Source organism: Megascapheus bottae, chromosome 34 (genome assembly GCF_031878675.1).
Source record: "Megascapheus bottae isolate mThoBot1 chromosome 34, mThoBot2.hap1, whole genome shotgun sequence".
Lineage (NCBI taxonomy): Eukaryota > Metazoa > Chordata > Mammalia > Rodentia > Geomyidae > Megascapheus > Megascapheus bottae.
In genome coordinates this window covers 5,922,101-5,941,313 of record NC_143542.1, presented here as the reverse complement: position 1 = coordinate 5,941,313, position 19,213 = coordinate 5,922,101, and the positions used below count along the sequence as shown (strand labels likewise).

General features: G+C 56.4%; 1 protein-coding gene across 2 annotated transcripts; it reads right to left on the bottom strand.

Annotated features, from left to right (window-relative positions):
* On the bottom strand, positions 1 to 15,127 carry Eif4h (eukaryotic translation initiation factor 4H). 2 transcript variants are annotated; one of them, XM_090324400.1, is made up of 7 exons: positions 14,921 to 15,118; positions 4,046 to 4,233; positions 3,579 to 3,643; positions 3,404 to 3,500; positions 3,168 to 3,227; positions 400 to 537; positions 1 to 319 (listed from the first exon to the last, which is right to left on the bottom strand). In XM_090324400.1, the coding sequence occupies exons 1-7, from the start codon at positions 14,977 to 14,979 to the stop codon at positions 180 to 182; spliced, it is 747 nt and encodes a 248-aa protein (XP_090180526.1). In that variant the 5' UTR covers positions 14,980 to 15,118; the 3' UTR covers positions 1 to 179. The 2 variants fall into 2 exon arrangements, with proteins under 2 accessions (XP_090180526.1, XP_090180527.1); XM_090324401.1 differs by lacking the exon at positions 3,168 to 3,227 and having other exon boundaries at positions 14,921 to 15,127.
* Positions 15,128 to 19,213: the final 4,086 nt, after the last annotated feature.

Here is a 19,213-nt window from a genome sequence, read left to right as displayed (position 1 = left end):
AGGCAGGGCGAGGCGAGCTACTAAAAACCACTTGTTAACAGCTGCGTGCAGCCCGAGCTGTTCCGTGAGCCGGGGGAGGAGGGCGGTGTCAGGCTCAGGAATGGTGGCTGAGGGCGGCCGGCCCCCCAGGCTGAGGTCTGCTCTAACTCCCCGCACCCCCTTCCCCCCCAACCGCAAGCTCATTCCTGCCCCTTCTGGACGACTTCCTCTCTGGGCCGGGCACCCCCGAAGATGGCCGAGTTGGGGTTGGCTACTTGGTTGAGGGGCGTCGCCACCGTCCGGGGTTTAAGCTGGAGCCGAGGCCTCTGTGCTCTTTCCTCTGGGGACAGAGTGAGGCGGGGGTTCAGGTGGCGGCAGCGGCCTGGGCCCTGGGCCCACCCACCCGTGGGCGCCCCATACCTTCCGTGGGCTCTCTGAAGTCCATGTTGGGTCCGCGCAGGGGAGGGCCGTCCCGGAAGCGGCTCCCCATGGGAGGGCCCGCCCTCCGGTCCCCGGGGCGGCTGCCGCCCCGTCCCCCGAGGAAGTCGTCCCGGAAGCCTGGGGGAAAGAGGGGTCGTCAGTGGCCGCCCGCAGCCCAGGGCGTCCACATTCCATGGTCCAGCATCCGCGTCTCCCCAGCCACGTGACGGGACGACGCGCCGGAAGACAAGAGCTGGTCCGTCCGTGGTTCCTGCTGGTGGGGCTGGCGCAGGAAAGGGCCAGAGGGCAGCAGCACAGCGGGCACCGGGGTGGGCGGGTGGCCATTCCGGTTCTGTCTCTGGACTGTGTTGGTCCCTAGGGGGCACTGTGCCCTGGAGAAGGGGAGGCGGGCTGTGCGCTCTGTGGCCTAACGCCGTGTGCCCATCCAGCCTCTGGCCTCAGGCGGCAGGGCAGAAACACACCAAGCAACCTGACAGGTGGCACAGGAGTGGAACATGGGCTGAAAGTGGCTCCAAACACAGGAAGACTAACTGGAGTGCCACTGGAAAGACTTCCTCAAGAAGTCCGTGCTCAGAAGGCGGAGCGGCCCTGGAGGGGACTCAGGAGGGCGCTTCCAGGGGAGGGTGGGAGGATGGGGTCCTTCTGGAGACAGAGGGCCTTGCAAGCCCAGCCAAGACCGGACGCAAACTCAGAAGGGAGGCTTTTGCTAGTCACCTCCAACTCCAGGCGCTGCGTTTTTGGCCTAGGCCACCACACCCAACTCTCAGCCCGCAGCTCACCAGGCTACTCAGCACTCAAACCTTTAGCCTGCTGCCTCCCCACGCTACCCTTCACACTGCGCACACGCAGGACTGCGGCCTTCCAAGTCAAGACAGGGATTCTGGGGGCCAAGGCAGGCCAGCCCAACTACACAGTGGGATCCCATCTCAGAAACCCACCGCACCTGACCTGAACCCAAAGGCCCCTCCCAAAACCCATGCAGAGGAACCAGGTCTGGTAGGGTGGTTGTGTGGATGCCCCTCGCCAACCCAGCACAAGCTCTGCCAGGCCACGGAGCTCCCTGCCAACAGGGAACTCTCTCCCACTAGTTTTGTCATTTTTTTTTGGGGGGGGGGGAGAGGGTTGGTCGTGGGGCTTGAACTCTGGGCGTGGGCGCCGTCCCTGAGCTCTTCAGCTCAAGGATACCGCCCCACCCCTTAGCCACGGCGCCACTTCCCGTTTTCTGGTGGTGAACTGGAGATGAGTCTCACAGTATCTTTAGTGCCTGGGCTGGCTCCTGAGTAGCTAGGATTACGGGTGTGATCCACTATGCCTGGCTTCATTTATTTTTTTCCCTTTGGTGGGACTGGGACTTGAACTCAGTATCTGATGTTTTTGCTCACTGCCTAGAGTTCTACCACCTGAATCCCATCTTCAGCCTTCATTTGGTGATTTCAAAAATATAGCAGCCAGGTCCCAAGTACCCCACACACGTGTGCGTGTGCGTGTGTGCACACACGCTCGGTGACTCACATCTATAATCCAGCTACTCAGGAGGCTGAGATCTGAGGATCAAGGTTCAAAGCCAGCCTGGGCACAAAAGGACCTGAGACTCTTTATCTCCAGTTAACCTCTACAAAACAAGAAGTGGGGCTTGGCTGAAGGGTAGGGTGGCAGCCTTGGGCTGCAGAGCTCAGGGACAGTGCCTAGGCGGAGTTCAAGCTCCATGACCTACCAAAAAATAAAAATAAAAAAGCAGCAGAACCAGTGTCTGTGGAGGGGAGGGGAGGGGAGGGGAGGGGAAAGGAGGGGGAGCCTGGTGGCTCACACTAGTAACCCCAGCTGTTCAGGAGGCTGAGATCTGAAGACCATGGTTTGAAGCCAGCTGGCAGGAAAGTCTATGAGACCTTACCTCCAATTAACCACTAGAAAACCGGAAGTAGAGCGGTGGCTCAAGTGACAGTGTGCCAGCCTTGAGCAAAAGCTCAAGCATAGTACCCAGGTTCTGGGTTCAAGTCCCAGGACCAGCACAAGAAAATGGTAATATGCACAGTCTCTTGTGGTACTGCGCCTGAGAGTCAGGGCCTCATGTTGGCCAGGCAAGGGCACGGGCACTGCCACACCCCAGCAGGAAAGTCAATGTCGCCAAGGCCTGGGAAAGGCGTCCAGAGGGCCGTGGGCCATCACCCCCTAGAGTAAGCATGTCAGCTTCTAGATGTCCCCTCACTCACTAGGCCCTGGAGGGCGGCCTTCCTTGGATGGCCTGCCAGCTGGCTCCTTAGATCAGAGGCCTGTACACAGAGCCCTGGCGTGGCTGACTCGAGAGGATGCCCGTCTGACTACAGGGCTTTTCACGAGTACACCACCCACAGCCGTCGGCTCAGCTCGAGCTGGACTGGAAGCGAGTCCGATGGACCCCCGGTGTGGGCCTATGGGGTGCAGCCAAGGCTCCTGGTTCAGAAAGCACCCCACACGGCTGCACCTCCCGTCTTGTTCCCCTTCCTGATTACAAATGCACAGGCGCCCGGCACGCACACAGACCTGCCGTTGTCGGCACAGAAAGGGGACATGAAAGTGGCCTATGTCCATTGTGAAGGGACTAGAGTTCCATGTCATTCCAGAAAAAGGCAGGACTCCAAACAGACTTTCACCGTCTTAAGAAGCTGGGAAGCAGTGGGGCAGAGCCCAGCGGGCACCCCCAGAGCCCGGTGGGGCTCAGGCTCCAGGGGAGTTGGCAGGGTAAAGTGAGGGAGGGTCAATACTGGTACCCGAATTGAAGTCATCCCGGGGGTCCCAGCCACCTCTAGATTCTCGAGAGCCACCCATTCCTGAGGACACACAAAAGAGAGAAAGTTCAGGGAGGATCATGACCTGGCTGCAGAGACACGGACAAGTCACCTTCTAGAAGGTTCTTGCCCCAGAACCTCTGGTATTCCCCCTACGACTGTGGTGAGCAGCGTCATAGCAGCAGACATGCAGCTGCCATCTCAGGAGAAGCAGTCACCTCTGTCATCGGGGCCGCCTTTCCTGAATCCGAAGCCACCTTTGTCTTGCTTTCTGCCTTCTGCAATGTCCACACGCAGTGACCGATCGCCCAACAGCTAGTGACAAGGGGAGAGTGGTGAGTACGGAGGAACCACGCCAGCCTCCGCCGAGGCCGGGCCCCACCAGGGACTCACCGCACCGTCGTACGTCAGGGCCTCCTTCAGCGAATCCACCTCGTCGAACTCTACATAGCAGAATCCTGGAAGACAGAGGAGGCCGTGGACCAAAGAGACGCCACCTTCCCCCTGCCCGGGGCCCCAGGTCTCCGTCCTTGTATGTGCTGGAGTGGACACTGGCCTGAGGCATGCTTGGGACCAAGCGGCATCAGAGCCCCAGCAGGACAGCCTCACAGCTCCAGACTAGTGCTCTGCCTGCCTGCTACATGGCCGCCTTCTAGAAACCTGGGATGATGGGTGACCTGCTCCCTGCCCGAGCACCCCAACCCCTCCCATCTGCCACCTCCCGGGGGAGAGCTGAGACCCGAGGCCACACGACAGGGTCTTCCCCAGGCTCATCTGTGTGGTGGAGGCCGCCAGCACCCCGGGCATGGAGGCCATGCTTCGATAGTGCCTCCCCCAGCTCCCCTCCAGGCCCCCCTCACCTTTAAATTTGTCTGTGTCTTTGTCTCTGACTAGCCGCACGCTCCTTATGCTGAGATCCTTAAAGATGGCGTCTATGTCGCCCTGAACCGTGTTGAAAGGGAGATTCCCTACGTAGGCCGTGTAGGGGGGCTCTGTGGGCAGCTCCTTCTGGCTGCGGGAGCCATGGCCACCAGCACTGCCCCGGGACCTGCAGGGACATCACAGCAGGGATGGAGGGCAGGGCCTGAGGACGCCTGGAGTCTGGCCACACCCCCCTCCGTCCCCATCGGCTGGCCGGCCAGCTGCGCATTCGCGCCTGCCACAGGACACACGCCTGCAAGTCTAGCTCTTGAGGCAGGACCGGCCTGCCTTGTTTACACAGTGAGATCCCACCTCAAACAAGGAGCAGAGGAACGCGGGTGTCGTGAGGGCCACGGCTTCTCGGAGAGCCCTGCACTCTGCCAGTCCACGGCAAACCCCAAAGTGCTCAAGGACAAAGTCTACACCAAGGAAGACCAGCAGGTAACAGGTGAACAGGGAAGCACACAACGAGAAAACCACAAGCCTACTGCTGTGCCTCAAATCTAAGGATCCTGGTTCAAAGCCAGCCTGGACAGACAAGTTCAAAACTTTTGTTTTTTTCCAGGCCTGAGGCTTGAACGAGCACCTCTCTGCTCTGGGCTATCACTTGAGCCACAACGCCACTTTCTCACCTTTTCTGTGCACGTGGTACTGAGGAACTGAACCCAGGGCTACGCACATGCTAGGCAAGCAGTCTACCACTAAGCCACATTCCAGCCCCCAAATGCTTTTTTGTTGTTGGTTATGGGGTTTGAACTCAGGATCTGGATGCTGTCCATGAGCTCTTCTGCTCCACTTAAAAGTAGTTCATTCTGGTGTTCTGGTGGTAAATAAAGAGGACTTTCCTGCGGGGGGGGGGGGGGGGGGAGGGGAGGGAGCTCTGAGTCAATCCTCACATCCCAGCCTCCACAGTACTTAGGATTATAGGCGTGAGTTACCAGTGCCAGAGCAAATTCAAGACTCTTATCTGATTATCCAACAAAAAAAGATGGAGCTGCAGAAGTGGTTCAAGCGGTAACCGTACTAGCATGTGCGCGCGCACATGCGCGCACACACACACGCACACACACACAGTGTGTAAAAGTAGGGCTAGATTCAGTGGTGTATGACCATAATTCCAGTTCCGGGGAGGTGGGTATCAAGAGGATCATGGTTCAAGCTCTGCTAAGGGCAGAAATAAACCATTTCAACCAATAAAACGATGGCTGTAGAGTGTGGCAGGGGCAGAAGAGCGCTCTGGCAGGCGGCAGGTCTGAAGGAAGCCACAATCAGTGTCCCTGAGCTCTTTCTGTTCAAGGCTGGTGCTCTGCCACTTGAGCCACAGTGCCACCTCTGGCCTTTTCTGTGTGCCACTGAGGAATTGAACCCAGGGCAGGCTAGGCAAGCACTCTACCACTACGCTACACTCCCTGCCCTAAACATAGCTTAAGAGAGTTTAATTGACCACACAGCTCTGTAGTTTGGTAACTGCTTCTCCGTTGGCAGTTACACTGAACATGCCTGAAGCACCAGGCCTGATAGGGCCAGGCCTCTGCAGATCTGACCCGGAGATCAGGGTGTGCCCGCTGCGCCTGCCCTCACCCCCCCCCGCCCCTAGGAGCAGGCAGCATCTAACACCCCCCCACTGCCAGCAACACATGCCGCCCAATTCAGGAAATCTGACTCCCAGCTCCAAATGCCACCCTCTCTCTGCACTCAACCAGGGTCTTCGGAGGAGGCTCAGGGTACAGCCCGGGGATGGTGCTGGAGGAGACCACACTGCAGCATACCCAGGACACAAAGGCCAGGTGACAGCAGCAGCCACCAGTGTCCACCCAGGCAGGGCCACTCGGCTTGCTGCTGGCTGGGAGCTCGGCCTGTCCGGTGGTGCTGCGTGAACCCAGCCAGAAATCAGAGCCCTCAGCACATTTCCAGGAAAGCGTTCTGTAGACTAACTGGAAGCGCTCGATCTAAGTGATGGAGTGTCATTCTGGAAGCTCTAAGCAATAAACCTCACATGCCAGGCTGGAGATAGGTCTGGACGGGCGCTCACCACCCCACATGGTCTCCAGGCCGCCCCCCACCCCACATGGTAGCAAGGACTGCCTGGCACATGGCACCTGCTGGAGGTCGTGCAAACCCCACAATTCTGCACTTTCAGAGCAGCACCCCAGCAAGGCAAGTGCTGGGGAGGGGAGGGGCCCCTGTCAAGCAGGGAAAGCTGTCACTGCAGGGGCGCCCACCCCAGCCAGGCAGCCCGCCCCGTCCTCCCTACTGAGCGAGGCACAGCATGTATTTGACGCCTCGGCCCAGGCGGAGATGTGGTCAGGCGGCATCACCGACCCTGTGGCCAAGCCTGGGCTCGATCCCAGCATGACCACACACACACCTGAATGCACCCAACGCCGCGTGGGCTAAAAGCCATTTCTCCAGACAAAGGCTCCGGAACAGATGCTTATCTGGCAGTCCTCACTGCAGGTTTCAGGGCACCAGCCCAGCGCTGTCTGCTGACCTCCGTGGAGGTCACAGCCCAGACGGAAGCAGGCAGGCCTGGCTGCAGTCTTGGCAGGCCATCCCAGTTTCCAGGGAGGGAGAACAGAACAGGGTACACCTAAAAGCCACTGTGGATTGAAAATTACTGTCACTACAGAGCTGCTGTTACACAGAAGAGGGTTGTGCTTGTTTTCAAGTGACTGCTCCAAGTAGTACTTAAAATATTTCTCAAGCCAAGCTGAGGTACAGGGTTCTTCGTGCAAAGTGGCCACACCGGGCACCGACCCCATTTTATTACAACAGTGCTCACAGAAAAGAAATAATGTGGGTCCTAATCAATGTGTTCTGCACACTACTTCCACCAATTTGCAGGCTCTGACTCGGACTGCAGGCGGAAGAGAAGGTGCTTCTCTTATGAGGAGCCAGCGTTGTGGAATGTAGATAGAGACTGTGGCTCTCCCACTTCATTAGTGGATGCAGGCGTGCACTGTGTCCCTATGCTGGGGCCTCTGGCTCTCATCTAGGTTTTGCTTTCTCTCAAGGCTGGCATTCTACTATTTGTACTACAACCCCACTTTTAGCTTTTTGCTGGTTAGATGGAGATAACCTCATAGATTTCCTGTCCAGAGTGGCTTCACATGCCAGTCAGTGGTTAGGAGCAAAACTGTGAGCTCCACCGATGAGCTCAAGGTGTCTTCTCATGTCAGACCGAGGGCCTTGCCAAGGCTTCAGCACTTTCTATTGTGGAGTCACACTTCCAGCTCCAACTTGCAACACTTCCTCCCTAAGTCTCCAAGCAAGCACTGGTGTAAATCCCTTGCTCCCCAGTCTGTCTCAGGACTACTCCATCTCCTGCTGAAGCTCTGACACTGGTAACAGAGCCAAATGCAATGGGGCACACAGATTCCAGTATCTTGAGAGGCTGAGGCAGGAGGATCATGAGTTCAAGGGCAACCTGGCCTACATAGTGAAATCCTTTATTAAAAAAAGGGATGAGGGCTGGACGGGTGTGGTGGCTCATGCCTGTAATCCTAACTAATCTTGAGGCCGAGATCCTGAGGATCAAAGTTCACAGCCAGCCAAGGGCACAAAAAGACCTGAGACTCTTATCTCTAGAAAGGGGAAGTGGGGCTTGGCTCTAGGCTAGGGCAGTAGCCTTGAGCTGAAGATCTCAGGGACCATGCCCAAGCCCAGAGTTCAAGCCCCACGCACAAAAAAAAAAAAAAAAAAAAAGGATGAGGGCTGGGAGTGTGGCCTAGTGGTAGAGGGCTTGCCTGGCATGCACGAAGACCAGGGCTCCATCCTCGGTACCACATGCATAGAAAAAGCCGGAAGTGACTCAAGTGGTAGACTTCTACCTTGAAGTAAGCTCAAAGACAGTGTTCAGAGGCCTCCAGTCCAAGTCCCACGACTGGCAAAAAAAAAAAAAAAAAAAAAAAAAAAGCCTGTAAATGTAGCTACTCAAGAGGCTGAGATCTGAGGATCGCAGTTCAAAGCCAGCCAGTCTGGGCACTAAAAGATTGTGAGACTTTTATCTCCAGTTAATCAGTACAAAATGGGAAGTGGGGCTGTGGCTCAAGGGGTAGGGTGGTAGCCTTGAGCTGAAGAGCTAGAGACAGGGCCCGATCCCAGAGTTCAAGTCCCATGACCCCCCCACACACAAAAAGGCGGGAGGGGGGGGGAAGAGTGGTGGGGCCACTGGCTGGAGTTTGGCCTAGTGGTAGAGTGCTTGCCTAGCATGCATAAAGACCTGGGTTCAATTACTTAGTACCCCATACACAGAAAAGCTGAAGTGGTGGTGTGGCTCAAGGGGTAGAGCTCTAGCTTTGAGAAAGCCCAAGGACAGTGCTCAGACCCTGAGCTCAAGCCCAGGACTGGCAAAAAAAAAAAAAAGAAAAAAAAAAAGAGGGGGGGGGTGCAGTTTTGGAACAATGGTTCAAGTGGTAGACTACCAGTCTAGCAACCTCAAGACTAATTCAGATCAACATTCCAGGCTCTATCAGCAAAGAAAGCCACCAACATCCACCCAGGATCCTGAAACTGGCTTTGCCACAAACAGAGGCAGTTGGCACCTGTAATCCCAACACTGGTGAGGATTGGAAACTTCAAAGCTAGTCAAGAAGACGTGGTGCATGGGGGTGCACACGCTTGCACGCACACGCGCGCACACACACACACACGTGTGCATGCACACACCCCACCCACCCCATAGCTGGCTGGCCACGCACGGGCGGCTCATGCCTATCATTTCCTAGCTAAGTAAGTTGAAATTTAAGGATCAGGGTTTGAAACCAGCCTGGGCAAAAAAATCAGAGAGACTAATTTCCAATGAACCCACCAAAAGAGAAGTGCAGCTGTGGCTCAAGTGGTAGAAGGCCAGCCTGGAGAGGAAAAAAGCTAAGGGACAGCACCCAGGCTGGCGTTCAAGCCCCAGGACTGGCACAGAAAGAAAAGAACAAATAGTAGCGCCCCATCTGTCCCACAACTGCCCCCTGCATTAGCACTGAGCCTTGTCCAGGGCAGTGCCAGGAAGGAGCCTGGTAGCATGGATCCCAGACAAGAATGAAAGACGAGAGGCCAGGCTTGCTGTCCTCATCGAGGATTTACTGGGATTCAGCCCATGTTGGCATCTGGTTGTCTTGGCCCCCCAGAAGTCTGTGGGTGCTTGAGGCGCCTGCACCACAGCTTTCTCCACTGAGCAGTGAGGACTATGGGCACCTCTGTAGGATGTGCAGGGGTGTGCCTGGAACCCAGCTAGTCTGCAGTGACGGCCCGTGAGTACCATGTAGAGAAGGTGGTGAGGGCCTCCGGCAGCCTAACAGTCACACAGGAAACTGGAAACAGACACCACACCCCTGACCTGAGAAAGGTGCTGTCCACTGAAGGAATTTTGTGTGTGCTGGTCTTGGGACTTGGACTCGGCCTGGGCTCCAACCCTGAGCTTTTGTGCTCAAGGCTGGCTCTACCACTTGAGGCACACAGTTCTGCTTCTAACTCTTTGGAGGTTAATAGGAAAAAGAGTCTCACAGACTTTCCTGCTGTTGCTGGGTTGGCTTTGAAGCACAATCCTCAAACCTCAGTCTCCTGAGAGACAAGGATGACAGACTACTAAAAACTAATGAACAAGACAAGCTAGTGACAAGTGTTAATCACTAATTGATACCCCTTCATATTCATGGCTACTTAGGGGACCAAGATAGACCTCAGTTCAAAGCCAGCTTAAGCAAAAAGTCCATGAGATTTTCTTTTTTCTTTTCTTTTTTGCCAGTTTTAAGGCTTGAGCTCAGGGCCTGAGTGAGCACTGTCCTTGGGCTTTCTCAAGGCTAGAGCTCTACCACTTGAGCCACAACATCACTTCCAGCTTTTTTCTATGTATGTGGTACCGAGGAATTGAACCTGGGTTTTTGGGCATGCTAAGCAAGCAGTCTACTACTAGGCCACACTCCCGGCCTTTTTTAAAAACCAGTCATGGGGACTCAACTTGGGGACAGGGTCGTGCCCAGATTAGAGCTCTATCACTTGAGCCACAGCTCCATGTCTGGCTTTTTGGTGGCTGTTTGGAGTGTCCTGGACTTTCCTGCCTAGGCTGGCTCCATGGAAACTGGATCCTGAGTAGCTAGGATTATAGGCCTGCGCCTCATCAGCACATGGCTACAAGAGAGTCTTGGCTCCAATCAACCCTCCCAAACCAAACCAACCAGTGGCTCAAACCCTAAATAGCACTGGCCTTAAACAAAAGGCTCGGGGACAGCATCCAGCCCTGGAGCTCGGGGGCCAGTACTAGCACCAAACAAAGTCCACACAGACAAAATCCTTAAGCTGAGGCTGTAGTGTAGCAAGTGCAGAGCCCTGGGCCAAGTCACCAGCACAATCAAAGCTTAACCAACGGGCCAGGAGCGTACCCTAGTGCTTGCCTAGCATGCACGAAGACCCAGGTACAATTCCCCAGTACCACATGCACAGAAAAAGTCAGGAGTGGTGCTGTGGCTCAAGTGGTAGAGTTCAAAGCCAGCCTGGGCACTAATGTCTATGAGACTCATATGTCCAATTAACTACTAGAAAACAGGAAATGGGGCTGTGGCTCAATGAGTAGGGTAGTAGCCTTGAGCTGAAGAGCTCAAGGACAGCACCCAGGCCTAGAGTTTAAACCCCATGGACCCACAATAAATAAATAAGTAAATAAATAAAATAACCAAAAAAGCCAGGCACGGTGGCTCACGCCTGTAATCTTAGCTACTCAGGAGACTGAGATCTGAGGATTGTGGGTCAAAGTCAGCCCAGACATGTAAGACTGTGAGACTCTTATCTCCAATAAACAAACCACCACCAAAAAAAAAAAAAAAAAAGAAAAGCTGAAAGTGGAGCTATGTGACAAGTGGCAGATCGCTACCCTTGGGCAAAACAGGTCAGTGCCCATGCCCAGGCCCTGAGTTTAAGCCCTTGGACCAGCACAAACAAATAACAAAAACGTAGCCAGTAACATGGAAGCCACAAGTGTTTGTCCTGTCTGTGGACAGCTGCTCTCATTCAAGTAAGCTTTTGCTTTTTGTAGATGGAATCAATCAATCAATCGATCATTTGTCTGCCCAGGCCCACTTTGAACCACTGTCCTCCAGAGCTCAGCTCCCTGGGTAAGTAGCTAGGATCAGACATGAGCCACCAGTACTCAGCTCTGAAGTAAATAAACGATAGCTGTCATGATTCATGGTAGAAATACTGAAAGTCCTTATTTCTTGGGGAGAGTTCTAATTTTACCAGATGAGAAGTTAGGAACGTCTGTGGTTGCACTAGTGCACTCTGCTGCATACCTGACATGGTTAAAATGGTAACTCAGACCTGTGTGTGTGAGCTGACACGCTCCCTCGCTCTAGAACCTGACACACAATTGTTCTGTTCATTGGATCACCTCAACACGCAGCCCACGCTGGCCTCCTGCCTCAGCCTCCCAGGGTCTGTCAGGCTTCAGGCAAATGTAGCTTTGTTGGCTAGGATGGTCTCCAGGCAAGCCTTCCAGTAGCCAGGACAGCGCGTGAGTGCCACCACACCAGGCCTGAGGACTAGCTCCAGGGCTGCGGTTCTCAGGCATGTACCCAGTGGGCACCAAGGAAAAGGGAAGCAAAGCCCAGAAGGACAATCCAGAGAAGCACGAGCTCTCAGTGCCATCCGTGCGTGTGCTTGTTCAACAATGCAGGTGTAGGGAAAGGCAGCAGGATGCATCACCACGAGTGCCTCCAGCATCTTGAGGATGAAGCATAGCTGCTAGCAGGACAGGAAGTCGGCAGACTGGCCATCCCAGCTCTGAAGCAAAAGGTCTAGCTTTAGAAAGGTTGTATCCAGACATGACAGTTGGTAGCCCTGCACCATGGCAAACCTGTGACACGGAGATGGGCTGGTGCCTGAGTCGTGGTGGTGTCTTCTAGTGCAGGTTCAGGCTGTCATCAGGGTTGGAGGACTGTAGGGCAGGGCCGGCGTCCTCACAGAACCCATCACGCAAGCCCACAAGTGCATATGCACTGTCACATCCATGGCTGTGAACATAGCTCACTGATACCACCATGGGAGATTGCTGTTCTCTAAATTTCAGGGCTACCACGGACTCCTCAGCTTGCTCCCCGCAAAGCACCTCACGGTACAAATGAGCCCACAGGTCCACCAGCAGGTGTCCAAAACATAACAGGAAGTGAGGCCATATTGTCCAAGGATATAGAGCCACTGGAAAATTCCAAGGTCAGATGCTGGAGATTCGAGGCATCAAGTGACTCACCAGGTATTGTGAGAGATGATGAGATGTAGCTCCAGCTGGCCTGGACCTCACCGCCCAAGTGCTGGAATTACAGGCACGCACAAGACATTGCTAGAAGTAGCATTTAAAAATAAAGACACCACGGGCCAGGAGTTTAGCCTAGTGGTAGAGTGTTTGCCTAGCTTGCACAAAGACCCACGTTCAATTCCTCAGTACCACATACTAGCGGGGGGGGGGGGGGGGGGGGGGAAGCCAGAAATGGTGCTCTGCATCAAGGGGCAGAGCTCTAGCCTTGAGAGAGCCCAAGGACAGTGCCCAGGCCCTGAGTTCAAGGCCCAGGACCAGCAAAAAATAAAGACACCAGGCCAGCAGTGTGGCCTAGTGGTAGAGTGCTTGCCTAGCATGCACGAAGACCCGGGTTCAATTCCTCGGTACCACATGCATAGAAAAAAAACTGCAAGTGGTGCTGTGGCTCAAGTGGTAGAGCTCTAGCCTTGAGAAAGTCCAAGGACAGGGCCCAGGCCCCAGAAAATAAATGAAGACACCAATGCCGGGCACAGGGTGAGGGGCTTACTCCTGTCATCTCAGGAGGCTGAGATCTGAGGATCAAGGTTCAAAGCCAGCCTGGGCACAAAGGGACCTGAGACTCCAATTAACCTCTAGAAAATGGGAAGTGAGGTTGAGGCTCAAGAATAGGGCAACAGCCTTGAGCTGAGGAGCTCACGGACAGCACCCAAAGTTCAAGCCCTGGGTGCTGGCGCTCCACACCTGTAATCCTAGCTATTCAGGAAGCTGAGACCTGAGGATAGTAGTTCAAAGCCAGCCTGGGCACAAAAGCCTGTGGAGACTCCTCTTACCTCGAATTAACCACCAAAAAAAACCCGGAAGTGGAGCTGTGGCTCAAGTGATAGCCTAATTCAAGCCCCACTCTCCCTCTCCCCCAACACACACACACACACACACACACACACACACACCCACACACACACACACACCCAGCTAGGCACTGATGGCTTAACACCTATAGTCCTAGCTTTTCAGGAGGCAGAGATCTGCTCACAAGGGTCAAAGCTAGCCTGGCCAAGGAAATCCATGCATCTCCAATTTACCAGCAAGAAGTCAGGAGTGGAGGTAGTGCTCAAGCAGTAGAGCTCAAAAGCCTGGTTCAAGCCCAGTGTTGGCACGCACACGTGCACAGACGCACACACAAGTATCCCCAGATTCAGTAGTCCCAGTGCAAATAAATCATCAAATGGCACAGGCCTATTTAGGAAGGCTATTCCCAGGGAACCTGTAAACATATTTTTAAAACTGGAGATGGGGGCCCTAGTGACTTAATTTCAAGAAGACTGGACTGCAGGGAACCAGTGGCTCACACCTGTAATCTTAGCTCCTCAGGAGGCTGAGATCTGAGAATCAAGATTTAAAGCCAGCTGGGGCAGGAACGTCTGTGTGTGTGTGTGTTGGGGGGCGGGGGGGCTCATCACCAATTAAACATCCAAAAAAGAAAGAAAGCCAGAGGTGGAGCATAAGCTGGAAGGGTAGAGCACAAAAGACAGCCCCCAGTCCTTCGAGACCCAGGACCAGCGCCAGCTAAATAAAAACGCAACACCGGGCCGTCCACCAGAGGCCTGGAAAGCTGCCCCAAAGGCTCGACTTTCGACGTGTCACCCGAGATCCCTCTCTTTTTTATTAGCAAATAAAATATTCTTTGAGATCTAGGTGGCTCCACCTACCCCAGGCTCGTACTAGCGTTTCCAGCCAGTCCTGCAACCCAGCGAGGCCTTTGTTCCAGCCTTGCCGGGCCGGGCGGGCCGGGCCGGGCCTGCGGGGCTGGAGCCCGGACACCCGCGAAGGGGAGCCCGGCGGCGGCGCCCCCCGAGGCGGAGGGGGGGGTGGGGGACACCGATCTTCCGTTACGGCCACACGCGCGCCACACGTGTCCTTGACACGGCGTTCGGTGTTTCCAAAACAAAGGCGGAGGCCGACAGCCGCGAGACCCCGTCGGGCGTGGGTTTCCGCCATCCCGGCGGTCGCTTGTCCCCCGGGGTCGGGGGAGCGCGGGGCGGAGGGGGGGAGGGAGGCAGCCCTCCGGCCCCGGGCTCCGCGGGCTCCGCGCACGCCGCCCCTCCGAGCCCGGGCGCGGGCAGCGGAGGCGCCGTCCCCGCCGTCGGCCCCGGCCCGCCCTTCCCGGGCTGCAGCGGGACCGCGCCCGAGGCGGCTGGGCCCCCGGGCGAGGGGAGGCCGGCGGGGCCCCGGGGCGGCGGCGGGGCGGCGCGCCGGGCCCCGGGGAGGGGGATGGGCCCCGGGCCCCGCGGGCCTCCCGCCGCCCCCCGCCGCCGAGGCGGCCCCGAGGACGCCGGCGGGACGCCCGGCCCGGAGCTGCGGCGCTAACCGCCGCCGCCGGCCCCGGAGCGCGCCATTTCCAGGCCTCGGCCCGCAGGGCGCCTCTCAGGCCGCCGCGGACCCCGCCGGGCCGCGGCCTCCCCGCTCCGCCGCCGCCCCGGGCGAGCACGGCAGGCCCGCCGTGGCCCCCGGGCCGCCCCCCGCCCCCGAGATGCGGCCGAGCCGGGGCCCGCGCACCCGCCGCCCGCCTCACCCTCTGCCGCCGCCGAAGCTGCTGTAGGCCCGATCGTCGTAGGTATCGAAGTCCGCCATTTGCCGTGTCCGCTCCGAAAGGAACCAGGGTGAGCGAGGAAGGACCCCGCAATATAACTCCCCCCGCCCCACCGCTGGGGCTGTCCTCCGCGCTGCCTGATCGCAAATCGCACGCACGCACGCGCGCGCGCGCGCACGTACGCCCGCGCCGCGCCCGGCCCTGGGCCGACGGGGCCGCTGTTGGCCCGGCGCGCTCTGCGGCCCACGTGGTGCGGCGGCGGGGTCGCGCGCCCGGCCTGGGGCCGCAGCCCATTGTGTGCTGGCCGGGAAGGGGAGGGGGTGGGGGGGACGCCGCGGGAACGCGCGGCCCCGGGAGGCCCCGCCCCGCCCCGCCCGCCACTTCCGGGAGGCTCCGGCTGCCCAGTCCCGCCGGGGGGGGGGGGGGGGCCGGAATCCCCCGCGCCGCACGCCCGCTCCGGGCGCCGGGACCCCGGGCCGGGGCGGGCGAGGTCCAGCCCGGGACCAGCCGGGAAGGTCCCCCCTCCCGCGGCGATCGCGGCTTTCGGGGGACCGGGAGGGGGAGCTGAGTGTCGACACTCAGGGTCAAGTGACGATGGCCCCTGCGGTACTCAGGCCATGTGCTCCTCCTCCTCCTGCAGGAGTCGCCCGATCAGAAAAGAAACCGTGCAGGTTTGTCATCCCAGCGGCCCGGGAGGCTGGAGCAGAGGGCCTGGGGCTGTGAGTCCTGGGGGCTCCTCCACTTAAAAACACGAATCAACAGAATGGGAAGGGCTGGGGGGGGGGTGGCCGGACAGGTGCTGGGCCGCTTGGTGAGCGTGAGATCCCGGGTTCAATTCCCAGTAGTTTAATAAAAGTAAATACCCTGGAAAATAGACTCCCTGGAACATGGATGAAAGGACCAGGTCAGAGTGGTGGCCTGCATATCTGTGGGCTTAAACATGATGACAGCGTTGCCTGGTGATGTGTGGCTGAATGTCTGTCATCGCTTACAACCGAACCCCATACTCGCTGGGTGACATAAGGCAGTTGCTCAACTCTCTATTCTTTCTGTTTTTGTTTTGGATCAGTCGCGAGGCTTGAACTCTGGGCACTGTCCCTGAGCCACAGCCCCACTTCCTGTTTCCTAGAGATTAATTGGCGATAAGAGTCTCACTGACTTTAGTGCCGGGGCTGGCTTTGAACCGTGATCCTCAGATCTCAGCCTCCAGAGTAGCTAGGATGACAGGCGTGAGCCACTGTGCCCAGTTTCCCCTTTAATAGAACCTGGACTTAATCTCAGATCCTGGGCACCGTGAGCTTTTTCACTCAGATCTCAGCCTGCTGAATAGCTAGTTATAGGTATAAGCCACTGACATCTGGCTATTCATGATTTCTTTTTTCTTTTTGACAGTCCTGGTGATTGAACTTAGGGGCTTCAAGCTTGCTAGGCCAGTGCATTCCCTTTTGGGCCACTCTGCCAGGACTGTTTTGCTTTGGTTGTTGAAGGCAGGATCTTGATTTGTGCCTGGGCCAGCCTGAGCTGCAATCCTCATCCTCGTACTTCTCTGTGTTGCCAGGGAGGACAAGGATGGTTCATTTTGCTCAGCCATTGTGTAGCCCCTGCATTTTAGCCCCATGGAATTGTGTTGGCACACTTCCCATAACTCATTTGACTTTTAACTATGCTGATTTCTGGATTCTGAATTCGGAACCATATTAAGTTGGAAGAAATGATACAGCTAAGACACCATAGTAAACCCTCCTTCCCAGTTGGTGTTTGGGGGAACAGAAATGTGAGGTGGGAGCTTGGACCTCTGGCCTGGACACAGCCAGGTTAGCTTCTCACTTTTTGTGTGGAAGGCTCTAGCTCACCTTTTCAATCAAAGGGGTAGCTCCAAAATGGGTCCACTGGCATTCACCTTTAATCCGAGCATTCCCGAGGCTGGGGCAGCAAGTTTGAGAGCTGGAGGCCAGTGTGCGCTACGTAGTGAGGCCTTGTCACAAACACTAAAATAAGAACCAAACTCAAGGGCCGAGAGTAAAGGGCTTACTTAGCATGCACGAAGACCCAGGCTTGATTCCTCGGTACCACATACATAGAAGTAAGCCAGAAGTGGTGCTGAGGCTCAAGTGGTAGAGCTCTAGCCTTGAGAATGCCCAAAGACAGTGTCCAGGCCCTGAGTTCAAGGCCCAGGACTGACAAAAAAATAACCTTATATCTGGGCTGGTCTCAAACTACAACTTCATTTCCCATTCTTTTTTTTTTTTTTTTTTTTTTTTTGCCAGTCCTGGGCTTGAGCTCAGGGCCTGAGCACTGTCCTTGGACTTTCTCAAGGCTAGAGCTCTACCACTTGAGCCTCAGCACCACTTCTGGCTTCTTGCTATGTATGTGGGGTGCCGAGGAATTGAACCCGGGTCTTCATGCATGCTAGGCAAGCACTTTAACCACTAGGCCAAACTCCCGGCCCCTTCATTTCCCATTCTTGTCCTCCTAAGTAGCCAGCTAAGAGGTGTGAGTAGCAGATGCCTGGCTGTATTTTACGTTATTTGCTGGGAAGCGATGCACACTGACGTTTCTGTGGCATGTGTGCCTAGTGGCTTCTGTCTCACCCAAGGAAGATGCTCACCCTGCCCGGACAGCTGCCAGGCGCAGGTCCCAGACCTCAGGCTGCACCCACGGTGGGACAGCCGCATTTGCCTGCCCCAGGGCGGCTGGACCTCCTTGTTGGAGGTCAGGGTGGAAGGATTGGAGCTGGCCTAGATTCCTGATGCGTGGATCCGAGGACTTACACTAGTCTGGGGGGTGGGGGTGGGGGCAGGGTCTCACTTGGAGACCTCGGGTCTTCCAGTCCCTCCAGGGCTGGGAGTAGAGGAGCAGTGTGTGCCACCGTGCCACCTCACCTGGTCTAGAGTTCTTTCTGCTCTGTCACAGTTAGGGTGTACCTAAGGGATGGGTAGCTCGGTGCCTGTGTGCAGGAACCAAATACAGGGTGGGCAGGGGTGACAGCTTAATTTGCACCACTTCTGGCTTTTTTTTTCTTTCTATGTATGTGGTACCGAGCAATCAAACCCGGGTCTTCCTGCATGCTAGGCGAGCACTCTACCACCAGGCCACACTCCCCGTCCTCTGAAACTCCTATCTTCAATGAATCACCAGAAAACCAGAAGCAAGGCTGTGACTCAAAGTAGTAGAGCACTAGCCTTGAGCAAAAGAGCTCAGGGACAGCACCCAGGCCCAGAGTTCAAGTCCCTTGACCGACAAAAAAAAGTGTTTTCTGAAGGGCAGCCAGGTCTCACCTTGTAGCCCAGACTGACCTTGACCAGGACCCTCCTGCTTCCCAAATGTGGGGTGGGGAGTATAGGTAGGGCTTCCTCTAGAGGAGGGGGCCTGTTTCTGGTCAGGCTGCGGGCACTGCAGGGGAGGGCTGGGGTAGCAGAGAGGGGCACGCGGGCAGGCAGGGCTGAAGCCCCAGGTGCGGGCACAGTGGGCAGGTGGGGGCCGGGGTGGACTCCGGGCTCCGCTAGGGCGCCCTGGCCAGCGCATTCTGGATCACAGGTGTGAGGTGCTCTGGGGAGGGGAGCCCTGCGTCAGCTCGCTACATCCCAGGGGCCTCTGCTCCTCAGCCCCCGTCAGTCAGCGCCTTGTTAGTGCCTCGTACCTGCAATCCCAACCACTCAGTAAGCTGAGAGCTGAGGATCCTAGTTCAAAGCCAGGCCAGTTAACCAGCCAGAAGTCCAGCTGTGGCTCAAGCAGTGGATCACTAGTTCTGAATGAAAAATGTAAGAGTCCTGAGTTCAAGCCCCAGTACTGGCACACGCAGGTGCACATGCACACGTGCGTGCGCGCACACACACACACACACACACACACACACATACATATACATTCCTAAGTAATCCTCACTTCAACCCAGTTTTGGCTTCTATTAGAAAACTGAAAGCTGGGTGCGGTGGCTCACATCTGTCATCCTAGCTACTCAGGAGGCTGAGATCTGAGGATCAAGGTTCAAAGCCAGCCTGGGCACTAAAGTCCATGAGACTCTTATCTCCAATTAGCCACTAGAAAGCCAGAAGTAGCGCTGTGGCTCCAGGGGTGGGGTGGTAGCCTTGAGCTGAAGAGCTCAGGAACAACACCCAGGCCTAGAGTTCAAGCCCTAGGACCAAAAGAGAGAGGGAGAGAGACAGAGAAAGGGAAAGAGAGAGACAGACAGACAGATGCAGAGACAGAGAGTGGAGACAAGGTCTTGCTAATGTAGCCCAGCTGGACCTTGAACCTGAGATTCTCCTGCCTTAG